The following is a 22,419-nucleotide window of genomic DNA, read 5'->3' as shown; positions in this document are numbered from 1 at the left end:
AGGGGTGGTTTATAATCAAACGTCAGCTGTTTGAGCCAATGTAGACGAGAAACTATTTACCGCATAGGTACCCAACTCTGTAGGATAGATTAATAAGGAGACTGAATGAATAGGCGATAGGTATTGCGATATCATAATTACAGGTATTATACATCCGGCTAAGCAAAGATTATCTCTGACACTGTTTCTGCTCCAAGACCATAACAGTTCTTATCGCCTATTCGGAGCAAGACACTCTGCTTTCACCACATCGAGTGCATTTCACTTACGACTCGGAGTGAGCCATGACCTTTCCCTTACTTCGGGAAGGGAAGAATATGACTTGCTATCGGCCGTTCCGCAAGTGCAATGGGCGAACGTGTCTCACGGGATGAATTCAGCCCTAACTAAGAAAATCAAGAGATCCACACGACCTTATCGAAAACTGCCTATTTAATTTTAAGTTTTTATTAGAAAAAATACAGAGAAAATGTGTCATTTACAAATAGAAAGAAGATACCTCGTATAATGATTCTAATAGCATCAGCAATCTACCGTCTCCACAATGACGAAGAACAAGGGATGGTTGGAAAAGAACGTGGAAACTGATCGCTGTCGCAAAAGGTTACATTATTCCTTAGAAAGAGAGTGGGATTAGTAACAACATGCAATAGCTACTACAGTAAATTAGACGGAACGAGTTATGAGTGCTCAAAAAGAAAAAGCCGAAGAGGCCGCCCGTCCGAAAATCAAGTAACCATCATTAATTCCCGTGAACATTATTTTCGTCGAAACCAATGAGATCGATCTATTGCGATACCATGGCTATCAAATCATCGTACTGTGAGACCAACGGCTCGCCACGTGGTCGCGTGGCCCAGCACAACTGCTCCTAAGTCCCTTCCCCGAAAGTGACAAGTTCATAAATTTTAACTTCGCACACATATCACGACAAAACAAGAGCAAAGGCACCGAAAGCGGAAGTGATACTCTACAAGTGGTAGTAGTTCTTACCATAATACGAGCTATGACCGGCTTCGTGATCCAAGTCCAGCATGGAAAAGAAATCTTTACATTTACGGGATAAAAAAATTGCACAAAAACAAAACTGTTAACGCGCTGTAAATGGCGCAGTTCCTGAAATTCTTGCTGCCTTGCAGGCACCGAAGTTGGTACTCAGAGAGAACACACATGCTTACCAACAACAGGAACTCAGCACCATGCTACCATCCACGGACAACAGCAGACTAGAGACGACCAAGGTCCCTCATCTTCCGAGGGGAGCCGGAAACGTTGGGCAACGAAAAGGGCGCGATCTTAAGCTAGCCAATCAGAGAGCAAGAAATTGCCGCGGAACTGACAGGGAGGCTACTTCACGCAGTTGAAAGAGAGTGAAAAGTGAAGTTCAACAGTTGGTAGTACTAATTGTAAGGCTAAGAAGAGTGATACCTTTAGCCTCTAGGAACTATTCAAACTGGTAGCCCACGCCCAACAAAAGCAACGGTCTTGGCGGGAAAGGCAAACCAACTTGGCTATGCAGGGGAGACTACTGAGCAGAGTATCAAATAAAATTTATATATATATGGTGGTCCACTAATAGTGACCGGGACAAATATCTCACGAAATAAGCATCAAACGAAAAAACTACAAAGAACGAAACTCGTCTAGCTTGAAGGGGGAAGTCAGATGGCGCTATGGTTGGCCCGCTGGATGGTGCTGCCATAGGAACCATCATTTTTATTACATATTCATGTAGTACGTAAAGATATATGAATGTTTTAGTTTGACCACTTTTTCCGCATTCTGATAGATGGCGCTGTAATAGTCACAAACGTATAAGTACGTGGTATCACGTAACAATCCGCCAGTGCGGACGGTATCTGCTTCGTAATACATTACCCGTGTTAAAATGGACCGTTTACCAATTGCTTAAAAGGTCGATACAGTGTTGATGTATGGCTATTGTGATCAAAATGTCCAACGGGCGTGTGCTGTGTATGCTGCTCGGTATCCTGGACGACATCATCCAAGTGTCCGGAACGTTCGCCTGATAGTTACGTTACTTAAGGAAACAGGAAGTGTTCAGTCACATGTGAAACGTCAACCACGACCTGCAATAAATGATGATGCCCAAGTAGGTGTTGTAGCTGCTGTCGCGGTTAATCCGCACATCAGTAGCAGACAAATTGCACGAGAATTGGGAAGATCAAAAACAACAGTGTTTAGAATGCTACATCAGCATCGATTGCACCCGTACCATATTTCTTGTGGTGTCACCGCCAGACACCACACTTGCTAGGTGGTAGCTTTAAATCGGCCGCGGTCCATTAGTACATGTCGGACCCGCGTGTCGCCACTGTGTGATCGCAGACCGAGCGCCACCACAAGGCAGGTCTCGAGATACGGAATAGCACTCGCCCCAGTTGTACGGACGACTTTGCTAGCGACTACATGGACGAAGCATTGCTCATTAGCCGAGCCAATAGTTAGAATAGCCTTCAGCTAAGTCAATGGCTACGACCTAGCAAGGTGCCATTAGTAACATTGCATGTATCTAAAGAGTCCCACTTGTATCGCCACAATCTCCAGATGTACCAAAAGGATAGATTAAAGTTAAGTATTCCAGAAGCTACGTACTTTTCTTTATAGCATTCATTACGTATCCTGTTTCAGACCTCACGCCATCCTGCTTTAACTTAGCGCGTGCCTTTCGGCTTCCTCTCATTGTGTCTAGGCTATCTTGTCTAGACACAACATTTCTATGCACCAGGAATTGCATAGCGACGACTATGAACGTGATGTACAGTTCTGCCACTGGATACAAGAGAAATTACGGGACGATGACAGATTTTTTTGCACTCGTTCTATTTAGCGACGAAGCGTCATTCACCAACAGCGGCAACGTAAACCGGCATAATATGCACTATTGGGCAACGGAAAATCCGTGATGGCTGCGACAAGTGGAACATCAGCAGCCTTGGCGGGTTAATGTATGGTGCGGCATTATGGGAGGTAGGACAATTGGCCTCCATTTTATCGATGGCAATCTAAATGGTGCAAAGTATGCTCATTTCCTACGTAATGTTCTACCGATGTTACTACAAGATGTTTTACTGCATGACAGAATGTTGATGTACTTCTAACATTATGGATGTCCGGCACATAGCTCTCGTGTGGTCGAAATGGTATTGAATAGGATATTTCAAGACAGGTGGATTGGTCGTCGAAGCACTGGTAAGTGGTCCAACGAAAACATTCATATTTCTTTACGAACTACATGAATATGTAATGGAAATGGGGGTTCCTATTTAAAAAAATGCAGTTGATATCAGTTTGATCTATGGGTGCTCCATCTAGCGGGCCAACCATAGCGCTATCTGGTTTCCCCCTTCAAGCTAGACATGTTTCGTTCTTTGTAGTTTTTTCGTTTGCCGCTTATTTTGTGAGATATTTGGCCTAGTAACGATCAATGTGCCACCCTGTATATATATCCCCTCTCATTAATCAGCTTGAACTTAAACTGAAAAATTATCGAAGCAATTTGGGCATACTAATATGATTATAATAGCATAAAAAGAATATGGATAAAAGAATTAAATATGAAATGCGTGCTAGTGAATGAGAAACAAACGCACGTCTTTCACAGCTACAGACATTCAACATGGGTCTGACAAGGTGAGTAGGGCTTCACTCGTGAAGCTGTTTTATGAAAACAACAGCAACAGCGCTGATGCTCTTAGCACTTATCGCCGCATGGCTCGTGAGTTCACTCGGTTATTCCGTAACGAGAAAATCACTGGTCTATTGTTTCTAACTGCTTGGCCACTAAAATTAACAGATTTGAACCGCTATGATTTATGGCTGTGGGGTTACATGAAAGGCGGGGATTATCAACGAGCCACTAACACACGTTGGAGGTTCAAGGTGAGCATAGCGACGACGGTAGCCGACCTGCCGTCTGAGATAGTTTGGGCAGCAGTAGAGCACTCTCTGGAGTATTTCCAAGCTGACGGGGACACATATGGTTGTCATATTGAGCAACGTTTGCAGCCTGGAACGTAAACTTGGTGCACCATTAACAATAGCTACCCTCTCATGTGAAAATTAAAATGCGTTTCTTTCAATGGCTTCTTCGTTATTTCTCTCCAACATGTCTTTACAAATTTTTCCCTGAAGTTTCGTTGTTCTATGGTTACTCGTTTTCCATAGCCGCCCTCTCAAGTGTGCGGGGCAAAGTCAGGACATGCGGGGACCATGCAGCAATCGGTATTGTAATTGTAAACTGTCAAAGCTGCGTTGTTAAAGTACCGGAACTTCAAGCGCTGGTAGAAATCACCAAAGCTGAAATCGTTATAAGTACGGAAAGCTGGCTGAAGCCAGAGATAAATTCTGCCAAAATTTTTACAAAGGCACAGACGGTGTTTAGCAAGGATAGATTGCATGCAACCGGTGGTGGCGTGTTTGTCGCTGTTAGTAGTAGTTTATCCTGTAGTGAAGTACAAGTGGATAGTTCCTGTGAATTATTATAAGTGGAGGTTACACTCAACAACCGAGCTAGGTTAATAATTGGCTCCTTTTATCGACCTCCCGACTCAGCAGCATTAGTGTCAGAACAACTGAGAGAAAATTTGGAATACATTCCACATAAATTTTCTCAGCATGTTATAGTCTTAGGTGGAGATTTACATTTACCAGATATAGACTGGGACACTCAGATTAGGACGGGTGGTAGGGACAGATCATCGAGTGACATTATACTGAGTGCACTATTCGAAAATAACCTCGAACAATTAAAGAGAGAACAGAATCGTGGAGATAACATCTTGGATCTACTGATAACAAACAGACCCGAACTTTTCGACAGAACAGGGTATCAGTGATCATAAGGCCGTTGCATCATACCTCAATATGGAAGTAAATAGGTATATAAAAAAGGGAGGAAGGTTTATCTGTTTAGGAAGAGTAATAGCAGGCAGATTTCAGACTACCTAACAGATCAAAACGAAAATTTCTGTTCCGACACTGACAATGTTGAGTGTTTACGGAAAAAGTTCAAGGCAATAGTAAAATGCGTTTTAGACAGGTACGTGCCGAATAAAACTGTGAGGGACGGGAAAAACCCATCGTGGTTCAACAACAAAGTTAGGAAACTACTGCGAAAGCAATGAGAGCTTCACTGCAAGTTTAAACGCAGCCAAAACCTCTCAGACAAACAGAAGCTAAACGATGTCAAAGTAGCGTAAGGAGATCTATGCGTGAAGCGTTCAGTGAATTCGAAAGTAAAATTCTATGTACCGACTTGACAGAAAATCCTAGGAAGTTCTGGTCTTACGTTAAATCAGTAAGTGGCTCGAAACAGCATATCCAGACACTACGGGATGATGATGGCATTGAAACAGAGGATGACACGCGTAAAGCTGAAATACTAAACACCTTTTTCCAAAGCTGTTTCACAGAGGAAGACCGCACTGCAGTTCCTTCTCTAAATCCTCGCACAAACGAAAAAATGGCTGACATCGAAATAAGTTTCCAAGGAATAGAAAAGCAACTGGAATCACTCAACAGAGGAAAGTCCACTGGACCTGACGGGATACCAATTCGATTCTACACAGAGTACGCGAAAGAACTTGCCCCCTTCTAACAGCCGTGTACCGCAAGTCTCTAGAGGAACGGAAGGTACCAAATGATTGGAAAAGAGCACAGGTAGTCCCAGTCTTCAAGAAGGGTCGTCGAGCAGATGCGCAAAATTATAGACCTATATCTCTGACATCGATCTGTTGTAAAATTTTAGAACATGTTTTTTGCTCACGTATCATGTCATTTCTGGAAACCCAGAATCTACTCTGTAGGAATGAACATGGATTCCGGAAACAGCGATCATGTGAGACCCAACTCGCTTTATGTGTTCATCAGACCCAGAAAATATTAGATACAGGCTCCCAGGTAGATGCCATTTTCCTTGACTTCCGGAAGGCGTTCGATACAGTTCTGCACTGTTGCCTGATAAACAAAGTAAGAGCCTACGGAATATCAGACCAGCTGTGTGGCTGGATTGAAGAATTTTTAGCAAACAGAACACAGCATGCTGTTCTCAATGGAGAGACGTCTACAGACGTTAAAGTAACCTCTGGCGTGCTACAGGGGAGTGTTATGGGACCATTGCTTTTCACAATATATATAAATGACCTAGTAGATAGTGTCGGAAGTTCCATGCGGCTTTTGGTGGCTGATGCTGTAGTATACAGAGAAGTTGCAGCATTAGAAAATTGTAGCGAAATGCAGGAAGATCTGCAGCGGATAGGCGCTTGGTGCAGGGAGTGGCAACTGACCCTTAACATAGACAAATGTAATCTATTGCGAATACATAGAAAGAAGGATCATTTATTGCATGATTATATGATAGCGGAACAAACTCAGGTAGCAGTTACTTCTGTAAAATATCTGGGAGTATGCGTTCGGAACGATTTGAAGTGGAATGATCATATAAAATTAATTGTTGGTAAGGCGGGTGCCAGCTTGAGATTCATTGGGAGAGTCCTTAGAAAATGCAGTCCATCAACAAAGGAGGTGGCTTACAAAATACTCGTTCGTCCTGTACTTGAGTATTGCTCATCAGTGTGGGATCCGTACCAGGTCAGGTTGACAGAGGAGACAGGGAAGATCGAAGAAAGAGCGGCGCGTTTCGTTACAGGGTTATTTGGTAAGCGTGATAGCGTTACGGAAATGTTTAGCAAACTCAAGTGGCAGACTCTGCAAGAGAGGCGCTCTGCATCGCCGTGTAGCTTACTGTCCAGGTTTTGAGAGGGTGCGTTTCTGGATGAAGTATCGAATATATTGCTTTCCCCTTACTTACACCTCCTCAGGAGATCACGAATGTAAAATTAGAGAGATTCGAGCGCTTACAGAGGCTTTCCAGCAGTCGTTCTTCTCGCGAACCATACGCGACTGGAACAGGAAAGGGAGGTAATGACAGTGGCACGTAAAGTGCCCTCCGCCACACACCTTTGGGTGGCTTGCGGAGTATAAATGTAGATGTAGAAAGTTAAATTACAACCACCCTGCAGTTCCGTCGCAGAAACTGTCTTAGCCTATAGATTCGGTCCTAAGCAACTCTTCAGATAAAAGCCCAATTTTAGTTGGCGAATTAGATGTGGATTACTTTGTTTCTCGTGTATACCACAATCGTTCACAATTTCTAATAGACAGTGGGCCACCGTAGCTGAGTGGTTAGGGCGTCTGTTTGGCATACAGCTGGCCAAGTCGGAGATTTTCTTGTCTCGGGTACTGAGTCTTCTGTTGTCCTCATAGTCATCATCGAAATGCAGGTCTCCCAAAGACCTGTCGATTGAAAAGACTTGCAAGTCGGTGGACGAATTTCCCCAGGTGGGGACTCCCGGCCATCAACTCCATAGGGGTATTTCATTTTCTGGTTGACAACATTCTCCGTCATCGACTACACTGATTATTAATTTCTGCCGCAAAGATGAAAACCAGAACCAACGTGTTGCAGAAACTATGTGGTTCGATATGGGATTCATCATCTCCAACACTGACTTCTGCTCTTGAGCTGGTGTATGCTGTGCAGTCTCGATCAACGGCCTCGTCGACACTCAGCTCAACCAGACTACGCACATCGTCACAGGAACAATGAAAAGCTCTCCTGCTTTCTGGTTGTCTGTTCTCAGACATACAGCTTTCCCATTTTTGTGGCGAGAATTGCTCTCAAGTGGGAATTTACAAACATAGCTGGTGATCCTTATATTCCTATACAAGAGAACATTTCTGCACTCAATAGAAACAAACTTCACTTCCGTCATCCACGTATAAAATGTGCAAAACTGTTGGTGGACAACAGAGTAACAACCGATGAAGAGAAATACGGCAGAAGAAAGCTACGTCCTGCAGCTCGTCCAAGCCACCAGGTTTTGAACAGCACCGCAAGATCTGACCTTCCCTGAAAATAATATGGACAAAGAGTAGAATTTATAAATTTGGATTAACAACATCGCCCAGGTGTGATAGTGCTGCGAAACGACAAAATATTCAGTGTGTCATATATACGATGGGCATTCAATAGGTACTGCAACAGATCTCCCATATTCGGTTTAGAAAAGGTAGAACTTGTTGTGGGACGTCGTGGAATATTCTCGATTCAGCCCCTTTTATTTCATGAAGTTCCAATAGGTGACGGCGCTATACTTAGGTTTCAAAATGACATTGGAGACAAACACGGTGTCGCGTATAGACTCCTAGCCCATGAGTGCAAGTAAGAAGAACCCTACAGTAAACGCGCGGAGGAAATGAAATACTCTTTTGGCACTGGTGGCTTCCCAGGATGGCGATAATGTGCCACCAAAACTAGTCGTGTCATAGAATAAAGACATTCTCAAGCTACAGCTTTGGTGTTACTTTTTCTCAAGTCCATCGTCCATTCAATAAGATGGACGTCCATAAATGGGTTCATCACTTCGAACCGGAAACAAAACGGTAATCCATGGAGTGACACCACACCACCTATCCCCCGAAGGAAAAGTTCAAAGCCGCACCCTCAGCCAGTGAAGTCATGGCGACAGCTTTCTGGGGCTCTGAAGGTGTTGTTCTGCTTGACGTCTTCCCTCACGATGCGTCGATCAACTTTGAGGTGTATTGTGCTACCCTCAGGAAACTGAAGAAAAGGCTTCAGATTGACCGTCACAACAAAAATTCCAGGAAACTTCATCCTTCTCATAATAACTCAAGGTCTTGCACAAGTCTGCACACCCAAGAGGAGCTCACGAAACTCCATTGGGCTGTTCTTCCTCATCCACCCTACAGCCCGAATCTCACATGTTTCGGCTTCCATCTGTCTGGCCCAATGAAGGATGCACTCAGCACGAAGCAGTATGTGGATGGTGGGGAGGTTACTGATGCAGCAATGGCGCCATGGAGTCATACAGGCCCTCCATGTAAGGTAGATTAAGACCGTCGCATTGTAATCAAGAGAGTGCGGAATAATACAGGGTTATTACAAATGATTGAAGCGATTTCACAGCTCTACAATAACTTTATTATTTGAGATATTTTCACAATGCTTTGCACACACATACAAAAACTCAAAAAGTTTTTTTAGGCATTCACAAATGTTCGATATGTGTCCCTTTAGTGATTCAGCAGACATCAAGCCGATAATCAAGTTCCTCCCACACTCGGCGCAGCATGTCCCCATCGATGAGTTCAGAAGCATCGTTGATGCGAGCTCGCAGTTCTGGCACGTTTCTTGGTGGAGGAGGTTTAAACACTGAATCTTTCACATAACCCCACAGAAAGAAATCGCATGGGGTTAAGTCGGGAGAGCGTGGAGGCCATGACATGAATTGCTGATCATGATCTCCACCACGACCGATCCATCGGTTTTCCAATCTCCTGTTTAAGAAATGCTGAACATCATGATGGAAGTGCGGTGGAGCACCATCCTGTTGAAAGATGAAGTCGGCGCTGCCGGTCTCCAGTTGTGGCATGAGCCAATTTTCCTGCATGTCCAGATACATGTGTCCTGTAACGTTTTTTTTGCAGAAGAAAAAGGGGCCGAAACTTTAAACCGTGAGATTGCACAAAACACGTTAACTTTTGGTGAATTGCGAATTTGCTGCACGACTGCGTGAGGATTCTCTACCGCCCAGATTCGCACATTGTGTCTGTTCACTTCACCATTAAGAAAAAATGTTGCTTCATCACTGAAAACAAGTTTTGCACTGAACGCATCCTCTTCCATGAACTGTTGCAACCGCGCCGAAAATTCAAAGCGTTTGACTTTGTCATCGGGTGTCAGGGATTGTAGCAATTGTAAACGGTAAGGCTTCAGCTTTAGCCTTTTCCGTAAGATTTCCCAGACCGTCGGCTGTGGTACGTTTAGCTCCCTGCTTGCTTTATTCGTCGACTTCCGTGGGCTACGCGTGAAACTTGCCCGCACTCGTTCAACCGTTTCTTCGCTCACTGCAGGCCGACCCATTGATTTCCCCTTACAGAGGCATCCAGAAGCTTTAAACTGCGCCTACCATCGCCGAATGGAGTTAGCAGTTGGTGGATCTTTGTTGAACTTCGTCCCTAAGTGTCGTTGTACTGTTATGACTGACTGATGTGACTGCATTTCAAGCACGGCATACGCTTTCTCGGCTCCTGTCGCCATTTTGTCTCACTGCGCTCTCGAGCGCTCTGGCGGCAGAAACCTGAAGTGCGGCTTCAGCCAAACAAAACTTTATGAGTTTTTCTACGTATCTGTAGTGTGTCGTGACCATATGTCAATGAATGGAGCTACAGTGAATTTATGAGATCGCTTCAATCATTTGTAATAGCCCTGTATAATGTATTGGAGTCCTGACTAAAACCAACCTGCTTTCAGAAAAAAAAGTGTTGCACTACTTATTGAAAGCCACTCGGATATAGGTGGGTGCCCAAAACGAACCTTTCCTGACTATCCTAGTTACAGAGTTAAAGAAGTCAGCAGAGGGATCACTTGAATTTATTCAGCGGTCCGATATATGGCTGTGACCTACTGTGCTTTTAAATAGTATACATTTAATTAATTCATAATTACCAATATTTTTCTGTGTAAAATACGTGTACAGGTATTGTCAAATGAAAAATGTCTTCTTGTGTGATGTGGTACTTGCCACACGCTAAATAAATAATAAATTTCCACTGTTGGCGAATAACGCCTGTTACGGCATTTTCAAGAGATAGCTAATGTCTGGCTAGGCCATAAACCAATCACCACACTTAGTCAAAATTTCTGAAACGCCACAATCTGATTTCCACACAAATAAATAATTATTTCAATTACAGGTGAAAAATGTCATAATTTCAAAAATTTTGCACCTTGTGGGACCTTCTCGATGAAACATAAACGAATTATAGCTCAGCCAACGCGAGCTTACCTCTTGAAAATGGCATAATAGACTAAACTGGCCAATAGTGTAAATAAATTATTATTATTACAGACGAGGGCAGGAAGCATTGTTGTTTCAGGTATTAGAAATGGGTTCTCTTGTATTGTGAAGAAATTAAGGCGTCTAACACGACAGTAATCAATAAAGAGTCCGAAATCAGCACAGGACCGTATGCTCCTAGTTACGAAAGTCTTCCCTGCATTTATGAGAAAGGAAAACTTAAGAGTAGTTCAAGGGCGTACCCAGGATCTGAACTAAGGGGGTGGGGGGCAGGCCATGCTAGTCCCAGGAAACAAGGACTCGAGACAACATACAGCACTTCTTATTAAATAAAGCAGTAAACCAGTGAAAAACTGCTTTTAATAAACATTTTAAATACAAGAATGCACTTGCACAATCCGAGAAAACATGCAGCATTTCTTATTATATAAAACAGTAAACTAGTGAAAAACTGCGAATATTTTCTAGGGGGGGGGGGGGGGGGCAGCTGCCCCCCTCCCCTGCCCCTCGCTGTGTACGCCCATGGAGTAGTGTATGACAAACAGGTGCTTCTTTCCGTCACTGCTAAAACGTTAATTGGATCACTGAAAACGATCCACGCTTTCAGGACTAGAAATCCCTATATCACAGTCCACAACCATCCATATAATAAAATCACTACAATTTCTTGGAGTAACCCTTGATAAAAATGTGAGATGGACCCCTCACATGCTAACCATCCAAAGGCAAGCAAGCTCACAATAGATGAGAAATGCCAAAAGTTCTGTCCAGCCAAGCGTTAGGACACTCCGTCGACTATCATATATATCTACAACTCCCTCGTCTGTACCATCTTACCAACAAAAGTGTTGCTTTAATCTCTGTCCATCCAAGTTGTACTACTATGTCTCTAAATCCGTCCACGTTGTGCACTCTGCCCCGCCTTCTGTATCCGTTGGCCCTCACCAAACTGTACCCTCTACCACATATTTTCAAGTAAGTAGAATAAATCCATTGTTCTTTGCCTTCCGAATAAACGAATCCAACTAGCTGTACCCCACAGACTTTGCACTTCGGGTTACAATTGTGCCTTTAATATCACTTGCAACATACCATATATCTACACACATTCCATGCCTGTTTCCAAAGTAATTTCAATCATCGTATTTTACAGATTAATACCTGAGATCTTCACACACTATCAACTATAATTAACCTTACGTCTTCCATACCAAATGAAGGCCTGAAAATCGACCTATTTTCCGCTTAACTGCAAACCTTCGCAATTTCCCATTTCTTGAAAATTCACCGTTTCAGTCCCACATTCTTTCTCAGAACACCTTTTTTCCAGAGGAATTCATAAATACCTTCAAGCCAGATTTCGAATTTCTTCGTTGAAATGAGAGTGAATGAAGGGCTTTCAAAGAAGTGAACGTATAACTTTGTTCCGAAGTGTATTTCACGATCTGACACATAAATGTACATACACCAACCCACTTCCACTCACTGCAAATCTTATCACCTAAAACAGCAGCTCATAGCACTGTGATACACGTAGGCTGCCTCTGACGATTGGCTCCCACTATAACCAAGGCGGCGTAAGATAATCCCTGACAGCTCGCAGCGCTGTTGTCAGCTTTCAACTGAAAGCCCTGACGGCTGCAGGTGAAAACAGTAGTCGTCTACAGAGCTGTGACAACAACGAGGCGTTGACATAGGCACGTTAACACAAGGGCATTACGGTATTAGCTGAGACAGGGCTGCCCAGCCCACTGCAACTGTCAGGGATCAACTTATGTCAAATGGTTCAAATGGCTCTGAGCTATGGTCATCAGTCCCCTAGAACTTAGAACTACTTAAACCTAACTAACCTAAGGACATCACACAACACCCAGTCATCACGAGGCAGAGAAAATCCCTGACCCCGCTGGGAATCGAACCCGGGAACCCGGGTGCGGGAAGCGAGAACGCTACCGCACGACCATGAGCTGCGGACAATCATCAACTTATGTCGACTCAACTACAGTGTTAGTGAAAACCAACTCCGATGTGACCTTAAATGATTGTAGACATATCTCATCGACTGACCATACATGTAGTGTGGTACGGTTGTAAGCTGGCCTCATTTATGTGTACGTCTCGCTTGTTATTCGGACAGGGATGGTAAGCAGCGAACTATACAAACAGGTGGTGGAAAGTCGACAATACACAAAATTTCTGTTAATCAACACTAGTACATGTTGTTGTTGTTGTGGTCTTCAGTCCTGAGACTGGTTTGATGCAGCTCTCCATGCTACTCTATCCTGTGCAAGCTTCTTCCTTCATCTCCCAGTACCTATTGCAACCTACATCCTTCTGAATCTGCTTAGTGTATTCATCTCTTGGTCTCCCTCTACGATTTTACCCTCCACGCTGCCCTCCAATGCTAAATTTGTGATCCCTTGATGCCTCAAAACATGTCCTACCAACCGATCCCTTCTTCTAGTCAAGTTGTGCCACAAACTTCTCTTCTCCCCAATCCTATTCAACACCTCCTCATTAGTTATGTGATCTACCCATCTAATCTTCAGCATTCTTCTGTAGCACCACATTTCGAAAGCTTCTATTCTCTTCTTCTCCAAACTAGTTATCGTCCACGTTTCACTTCCATACATGGCTACACTCCATACAAATACTTTCAGAAACGACTTCCTGACGCTTAAGTCTATACTCGACGTTAACAAATTTCTCTTCTTCAGAAACGATTTCCTTGCCATTGCCAGTCTACATTTTATATCCTCTCTACACTAGTACATACAAAAACGAAATCAAGTACGCCATTAGAAACCAGCCTGTTGCAAAGGCTTATTCGATCTACCGAATACTTCAGTAGTTATTCAAGTTTCTTTAACATGGATAATCAGGTAATTGTTAAACAGAAATTGACACCACTGGCAGCAAGGCGTCGATGGATCATGCGTCTCAGGCACTTATGAATAATTGCAGCGATAATTTCCATAGAATATAGTAATTAGTTGTCAAACGTGGAATGCCACTACGGAACATTATTCATTAACTCTCAAGTAATTATAACAGACACCCGGATAAAAAGGAGTGTGATGTAGAATTAATTTACAATAATAGTAGTACAGCTTTATAGTAATAAATTTGTATGATTTTCGTATAATTATTGAATTTGTTAGCTTTGTAGCCCTAATTGCCTTAATTATAGAGAAATAGTACAACACAGGTAAATTCACAGTCCACCAAATGCATCTTAATGCAGAATGCCTTCAGAATATCATATTCCTAACGAGGGCAAATTTGAAAAGAGAGGTTTTATTCTATAATAAGGTCACCTTAAGCGACAAGTAATAATTATGCTCCTACTAGAATAGCTGATACTAATTACGTTGTTGGTACTATTTTGACTGGCACAGCAGCATTCTCATTTGGTGTATTGTGATTTAATACGGGATTGTGGATCGGCCTTAATGCAAACACTTTCTGTTTATTTACTTCCCAAATTAGTTTCGGCGAAATACAGCCATCATTAGTGGGTTTCTTTACTCTTTTTTACTTAAACTTGCATATTTTATACGTGTGTTGCCATTATTTACGAAAATTATGCAAAAAGTTTAGAGTAAAAAGAATAAAAAACCCACTGATCACGGTGATATTTCGCTGAAACTAGTTTGGGGATGTAAATAAAAAGTGTTTGCATTAAGGCAGACACACAAACCCACTTTAGTTTACTCAGACACGGACCAGCAGAAGAGTTCACGTTATAAATTGCGAGTTAATGTTTCTTGTACAGTCTAAACGGTATAAAAGAATTTGGATACTGCTGCAGGGAGACGTTTGTGCCCAAATTTAAAATGGCATTAGCACCTATATAGATAACATGAAGGCAGACATGAACAGTAAAGTATGGCGAACTTTAAAAGGTTAACTGTGCCGTTTTGCTCGGCAATAAAACCAGGTAGGTAAATCCTTTTGCGGATTGTAACATATTCACAAAGTGAGATTTCTGTAATTGTTAAATTTCCGAATTAAAGTTCTGCCGACTTATAAATTTACGGTGGAGTCAATAGTCCTTTACAGCCTTTGAATTATGTTTGGACGCTCACTTTGAGTGTGACATTTTTCTGTTACGTTCTCAATTAAGAGCTGTACTTGTGCGGAACTATTTCAGCAACTCATTTCTCGCGTTATCAGCGATGGACTTAACCGAAAACTTGATCAGAAAGGACAATAACTTGGAACCAGTGCAGTATTGAGCCGATTTAGGGAACATTCTATAGATGGAATAAATCCTTTGCCTAAGAATTCACGAGAGTTAATTATGATTTTGTGCTGCTAAATAAACTGTATATTGAAAATTAATTTGTCGTGTAGCCTAAATTCATTTCAGCTTCGGTCTTCATTTCTGTAATTTTAAATTACACCTTAGGTAAAATATACCCGTGGCATAAAGTCACGAAGGAGGCATATGACCATATTACACAATATACGTAGCCTGCAAAATGCTGAATAGGGAAAAGTCATTGACTGAATGCAAAATGATTCTATTAATCCAATATTACGCGTTTCGGTGTTTGCAATTGATCAGATATTCTGGAACTGCAAGTAACCGGTGGACACAATAGTTACGCGTTTTAGAGGTAACAGACATGATCAGATTCCACATGTAACCTACATAAAGGATGAAAGACGTATACCACTCGGATATCGTCATAGACCCCCCCCCTTTTTTTTGTGACCATGAGTCAATGAAGATATTGTAGCGCTAACACAGTACTGCGCTGCAGGGAGAGAATAAGATTAAAAAGGGACGTTTCTTTCGCTTCTCGATTCATGGATCACCATAAATAGTGCGAAATGTTTTCATTCTATGTCGAACTACTGATACGGCTCATTTCATCCGGACGTGGTAGTGCAGTCTGATGATTAGGAACGTTACGCCACTGCTTCACCTTGTGTCACGTCTGAGATCACTGCTAAGTCGGAGGTGGAAACCCAGCGGTAAGGAAGTCAGTGAATTTAAAAAAATCTTACTGAAATATGGCAAAAACTGATCGCCAGTCAAGATTCTGTCTGACACGTCACCTTGAAACTTACCTTACAGCCTTCGCAGGTGAAGGCACCGAAATGAAATCCCGCTGCTGGCTCCCCACACACGCGGCACAGCTGGTTCATCTGCAACAGAAAATCAGTAACTGCTGTAAGTTAAACAGCGCTCTCCCAGCGTTAAAGTTCAGTGAACAATCTATACAATCTAAGAGATTCAGAGGGCGGTGAACATAAACAAAACCACGAAATTCTAGGAAAAGGTCTTTTATTATTAGTGTGTGTAACGGCCTGTGAAATGTATCGTCTTAAAATGCTCAAGTAAGTCTATAATGAAAATATGAGAGAATTCAGAGTGCGTGTAACTCAGTGGCCCCCATCCCTTCTTAGACCATTAACGTTAAATATGCTGCGCTCCCCCACTGTCACCAGCTTCAGTGCCTAAGTAAACTTTAGAATCAAAAAGAGTTCTGTTTCAAAATTTTACCTTTTAAAATGATGTATTAGTATTGCCTATGTATAACACGGAGCGAGGTGGCGAAGTGCCTAGCAAACTCGATTTGTATTCGGGAGGATTACAGTTCAAATCCACGTCCGGACGTTGAGATTTAGGTTTTACGTGATTTTCCTAAATCGCTTCAGGCAAATGCTGGGCTCGTTCCTTTGAGAAGACCACGTCCAGTCTCCTTCCCAATCCTTCCGCACTCCCAACTTCGCTGCATTCCTAATGACCTCGCCGAAGGGACGTTAACCTGGAATATATCTATTTACCTACCTTCTGTCTGACATCCTTTTCTATATATACGCTGTTCTCAGTGAATGCTCATCGTAAATCATAATCCAAATTCATTCAGCTCCTTGTTTTATTTTCACTGCTATCACAGTCAAAATCTACCTTCGCATCTATTAGGTTGGTTCATAAATTCGTAGCGTTTTTCTGTAAGTTTAATAAAGACAACAGGTATACATAATCTACACTTTAGTCATCTATAATACATTCTCATTCACTATTAACAACAGTCTCCCAACGCTAGGGTAACTTTTCGATTCAACGACTGTAGATATCAAGTGCTATTAAAGCGAGGAAGTTGTCGAGCCATTTTCGGAGCGCATTTTCATCCGGAGGGGAACTTCCTCCAACGTTCTTCGATAGAGGGCGGAAAAAGTGAAAATCTCAGGGCGAAATATCAGGTGAATAAGGTGGGTGCGGAATGATTTCCCCTGCCCAACTCCTGTATACTGTTTTTTGACAGTCTAGCAGAATGCAGGCGAGCGTTGTATTGGACTCAACCATTTCTTTCTTTTCCTTATGTTAGCATAAATACACAACTTCTCGTCAACAATAACAACAAGGACAGGAATGATACGTGTTGTTCACATGCCAATTGATGATGAGCAGGCGCAATGCACATATAACCACCCACTGATATTTATTGGTTTGGCTTAGGGCATGCGGTAATCAAACATCCGATTTTTGAACCTTCACTATTATATGCAAATGTCACATTATGCTGGAATTATTACGGTTTACCACATTTGCCAGTTCTCGAATACAGTGGCAGTGCGCTGATCATTGTGGATTAATGCATTTAAACGATCTTCATCAAACACCGAAGGTGTCCTGATCGTGGAGAGTCACTAACGTCAAAACGTTCACCCTCAAAACAAGAGAACCATTTTCTTGCCGTGGTATGTACAATGGTATTATCGCCGTATACGGTGAAAATTGTTCTCGCTGCCCCCGCTCCTGTCCTGCCTCTGCTGAACTCGAACAAAAGAATACATTGGAAATGTTCCGATTGCTCCACTTCGCACTCCCATTTTATAGCCTCCATAGCTCCATTCACTATCTCTGAACGACAAGCCGGCCGGTGTGGCCGTACGGTTCTAGGCGCTTCAGTCCGGAACCGCGCGACTACTACGGTCGCAGGTTCGAATCCTGCCTCGGGCATGGATGTGTGTGATGTCCTTAGGTTAGTTAGGTTTAAGTAGTTCTAAGTTCTAGGGGACTGATGATCACAGATGTTAAGTCCCACAGTGCTCAGAGCCATTTGAACCATTTGAACCAAAACACGTCTCGCACCCACTGCGCCTCTTCCTAGCGGCACGCGCTTCACATGCACCCAGCACCACCACTTGAAACAAACCGAGTTAAAATGTGAGGACTGTATTATCCGTTTGAAAATTACCTGACCATTGGGCTCCATACTTCGGAAATGGCAGAAATTGGAAAACTTTAGGCTGGCATTGCTTTGTGTCTGGCCACTTGAATAATAACAATAACAATACTGTGTATGGAATTGTAGTTATTGTAGTGTTGCACTGTCAGTTAATTGAAGACAGTAATGAACCAACTTCTTGTCTGTAACACGAACTACCCACATGAGACATTTAGCATTTCTTACGTACACTGAAGAGCCAAAGAAACTGGTACATGTGCCTAATATCGTGTAGGGCGCCTACGAGCACACAGAAGAGCCGCAACGAGACGTGGCATGGACTCGACTAACATCTGAATGAGTGCTAGAGGGAACTGACACCATGAATCCAGCAGGGCTGACAATAAATTCGTAAGAGTAAGAGGGGGTAGAAATCTCTTCTGAACAGCACGTTGCAAGGCATTTAAGATTTGCTCAATAATGTTAATGCCTGCGGAGTTTGGTGGCCAGCGGAAGTTTTTAAACTCAGAAGAGAGTTCCTGGACCCATTCTTTATCAATTCTGGACGTGTGTGATGTCGCACTGTCCTGCTGGAGTTGTCCAAGTCCGTCGGAATGCAGAATGGATATGAATGGATGCAGGTGATGAGAAAGGATGCTTACGTAAGTGTCATCTGTCCGAGTCATATACAGACGTATCAGGAGTCCCATATCACTCCAACTGCACACCCGCCACAACATTACAGAGCCTCCACCAGCTTGAACAGTCCCCAGCTGACATACAGGGTCCGTGGATTCATGAAGTTGTCTCCATAGTCGTACACGTCCATCCGCTCGATACAATTTGAGACGAGCACCGTCCGACCAGGGAAAATGATTCCAGTCACCAACAGTCCAGTTTCGGTGTTGACGGGCTCAAGCGAGGCGTAAAGCTTTGTGTCATGCAGTCACCAAGGGTATACATCGATGATGTTTCATTGAACGATTCGCACGCTGACACTTATTGACGTCCCAGCATTGAAATCTGCAGCAATTTACAGAAGAATTGCACTTCTTTCACGTTCCTCGATTCTCTTCTTCCGTCGTTGGTTCCATATTTGTAGGATTTTTTTCCGGCCGCAGCAATGGCCAAGATTTTATGTTTTACTTGATTCTTGATATTCACGGTACACTCGTGAAATGGTCGTACGCGAAAATCCCCATTTCATCGCTACCTCAGGGATGGTGTGTCCCGTCACTCGTGCGCCGACTATAGCACCATGTTCAAACTCACTTAATTCTTGATAACCTGCCATTGTAGCATCAGCAACCGATCTAGCAACTGCGCCAAATACTTGTTGTCTAATATAGGCGATGCCGACAACACCGCCGCATTCTGCCTGTTTACATGTCTCTGCATTGGAATGCGCATCCCTATACCAGTTTCTTTGGCGCCATGGTGTGGTGGGTGGACTATTTGAGAAAGCTGTAGTCTCCATCGCACTGTGACACACATTAATTCTAGTAATTGAGGAAAAAGTATTTATTGACAACTAATATCATAAATATTAAATTAATAAAAATTTGTGATGATAGTAATGAGCCTTTGAAAACAGTTTGGTTCAAATGGCTCTGAGCACTATGGGACTCAACTGCTGAGGTCATTAGTCCCCTAGAATTTAGAACTAGTTAAACCTAACTAACCTAAGGACATCATAAACATCCATGCCCGAGGCAGGATTCGAACCTGCGACCGTAGCGGTCTTGCGGTTCCAGATTGCAGCGCCTGTAACCGCACGGCCACTTCGGCCGGCTGAAAACAGTTTACGAGTAGTCTCATGACCGAAATACAATCAAACTCTTTTGGTTTTTAACTCTCAGAAACATCTATTTTGCACCTCAAGGGGTAGCTCCCCCAGTCTGAGACGCACTGGTTTATGTGGGACATCAGTTTCAAAAATTAGTACGCTATACTTTGTTGATAAGGGAAAAGTGTCTGCTGGGCTAGTCCATACAAAAGGGGAAGAGCTTGGGAAAGCATTGCTAGGAATTTGTTATAGCCGTAATATACTTCAGTATTTAATGAGTGCCTTGAAATTTTATTCTCAGAAATGTAAATCTTGAATTCAAAATTTAGATAAGGCCCATGTCGCCTTCATCAACATGACTTGACTGCTCGATATCTACAGTAAAACAGGTAGTGGGTACAAAAGTGCTGTTCTGCTGTTCCTACACCAACACAAATATGGCACCAAGTGAATTTTGTAGTACAATTTCAGCCCTCCATCAAACTGACACAGTGTTTCAGTTTGAGTACTTACCAAAACGCGTGTAAAGCTGCTAGAACATTCTTTTAAGAAATTCTAGTGACATCCATATTCCACTGTAGTCTTGGTCGCCTAGGCAGAAGCAGATATTATTTCCTTATTTCCACTCAAGTGACAAAAGTCATGGGATACCACCTAACATCTTGTCGGACCCCTTTTGACCCGTGTAGTGCAACAAATAGACGTGGCGTGGACGCAATAAATCGCTGGAAGTTCCTTGCAAAAGTACTGAGCCTTGCTGTCTCAATACCCGTCCATAATTGCAAAAGTGTTGCCAGTGCAGGATTTTGTGCACGAACTGACCTCTTGATTAGGTCCCATAAACGTTTGGTGGGATGCATGTCTGACGATATGAGTGGCCGAATCTTTCGCCCGAATTCTCTCGAACGTTCTTCAAACTAATTTCGAAAAATTGTGGCCCGGTGACAAGGGGCATTGACATCCATAAAAATTTCATCCTTTGGCTCCAAGTAGCTAAACATAACCATTTCCAGTTAATGAAAAATGAAATGATCGTTTGGCATTGATGGCCAGGAGGCCCATTTCGGGGGAGTTCGGCCACCAGGTTGCAAGTCTTGTTTCATGTGACACCACAATGCGCGACTTGCATGTTGGTGATGATGAGATAATGATGAGGACAACACAACGCCCAGTCCATGAGCGGAGAATATCTCCAACCCGGCCGAGAATCGAACCTGGAGCCGCCGCAAGGTAGGTAAACACGTTACCACTCAACTAATCAGCCGGACATTTCCAGTCAATGATCGGTTCAGTTGGACGAGAGGGCCCAATCCACTTTATATAAAAACAGTCCACGCCTTTACAGCTTGCACAATGTCTTGCTAACAACTTTCGTCCATAGCTTCGTGTCGTCTGCGCCACACTTGAACCCTACCATCAGCTCTCACCAACTGAGATTTGGAGACACCTGACCAGACTACTGTTTCCCACTCGCTTAGGGCACAACGAATAAATTCACAAGCCCAGTAGAGGCACTGCAGACGATGTCGTGCTTTTAGCAAAGGCACTCCCGTCAGTCACCTGCTCTCATAGCTTATTAACGCCTAATTCCGGGGCACAGTCCTAACGGATAAATTCGTCGTAAGTCTCACACTGATTTCCGGGGTTATTTCACGCATTGTTGCTTGTCTGTTAGCACTGACAACTCTACGCAAACGTCGCTACTCTTGGCCATTAAGTGAAGGCCGTGGCGAGAGGTAATGCCTGAAATTTGTTATTCTCGGCACACTTTGGACGCTGTGCATCTCGAAATAACGGATTCCCTAACAATTTCCAAAATGGAATGTCCCATGCAGCTAGCTCCAACTACCATTCCGCATTCAAAATCTGTTAATTCCCGTCGTGCCGCCATAATTCGGGATGCTTTTCACATGTATAACCTGAGTAGAAATGACAGCTCCGTCAACGCACTGCCCTTTTATACCTTGTGTAAGCGATACTATCGCCATATGTGCATATCGGTATCCCATGACTCCTATCTCGTCAGTGAATAAGCACCGACATGCAGGCAAAGGAGAAGTGTAGCATTGGCATCTTTTCGTCCTGCGCGCGGTAAATGCGGAAACGTGAATAAAGGCGACATTACTACCAAATGCGTCCAAACAATACCAACGTGCTGTTATTCGTTTCTTGGCTGCCGAAGGTCAAACACTGGAGAATGAAGAATTTGGATGGAGAACTGTGTCTGTCGGAAACCACCGTTGTGGAATGTCGCGCCAAGTTCCGTGCTGCTCGCAGTTCGACACAAGATGCTGGTCGATCTGTGAGTCCAGACTCATACATTAAGTGCAACTGGCGACACATGAGCACCGGCCCTGTAGTTCAGATCCTCCCATGCGATTATCAGCCCTTCGGTCCACACTGTCCAACCTGGTGTGTCGGTGGGATGATTACCTCAACGCTCAGGGCGATTTTGCCTGACTGGCATACCGATTCTGGTCTGTATGGCCTTCGAACGGAAACTTTTTGATCGCCCTTGTACTTATGGAGATACGCAGTATAT

At 43.3% G+C, this 22,419-nt stretch overlaps 1 protein-coding gene across 1 annotated transcript in view; it reads right to left on the bottom strand.

Moving 5' to 3' along the window:
• LOC126475230 (protein embryonic gonad-like) overlaps positions 1 to 22,419 on the bottom strand; it is a 411,923-nt gene that overhangs the window by 77,526 nt on the left and 311,978 nt on the right. Inside the window, exon 2 of the mRNA XM_050102907.1 lies at positions 15,984 to 16,061. Coding sequence (XP_049958864.1) covers positions 15,984 to 16,061 — 78 coding nt within the window. The remainder of the gene's footprint in view (positions 1 to 15,983; positions 16,062 to 22,419) is intronic.

This window comes from Schistocerca serialis, chromosome 4 (genome assembly GCF_023864345.2).
Source record: "Schistocerca serialis cubense isolate TAMUIC-IGC-003099 chromosome 4, iqSchSeri2.2, whole genome shotgun sequence".
Lineage (NCBI taxonomy): Eukaryota > Metazoa > Arthropoda > Insecta > Orthoptera > Acrididae > Schistocerca > Schistocerca serialis.
The sequence above is the reverse complement of the archived record's forward strand: the minus strand, read 5'-3'. Positions and strand labels throughout refer to the sequence as shown.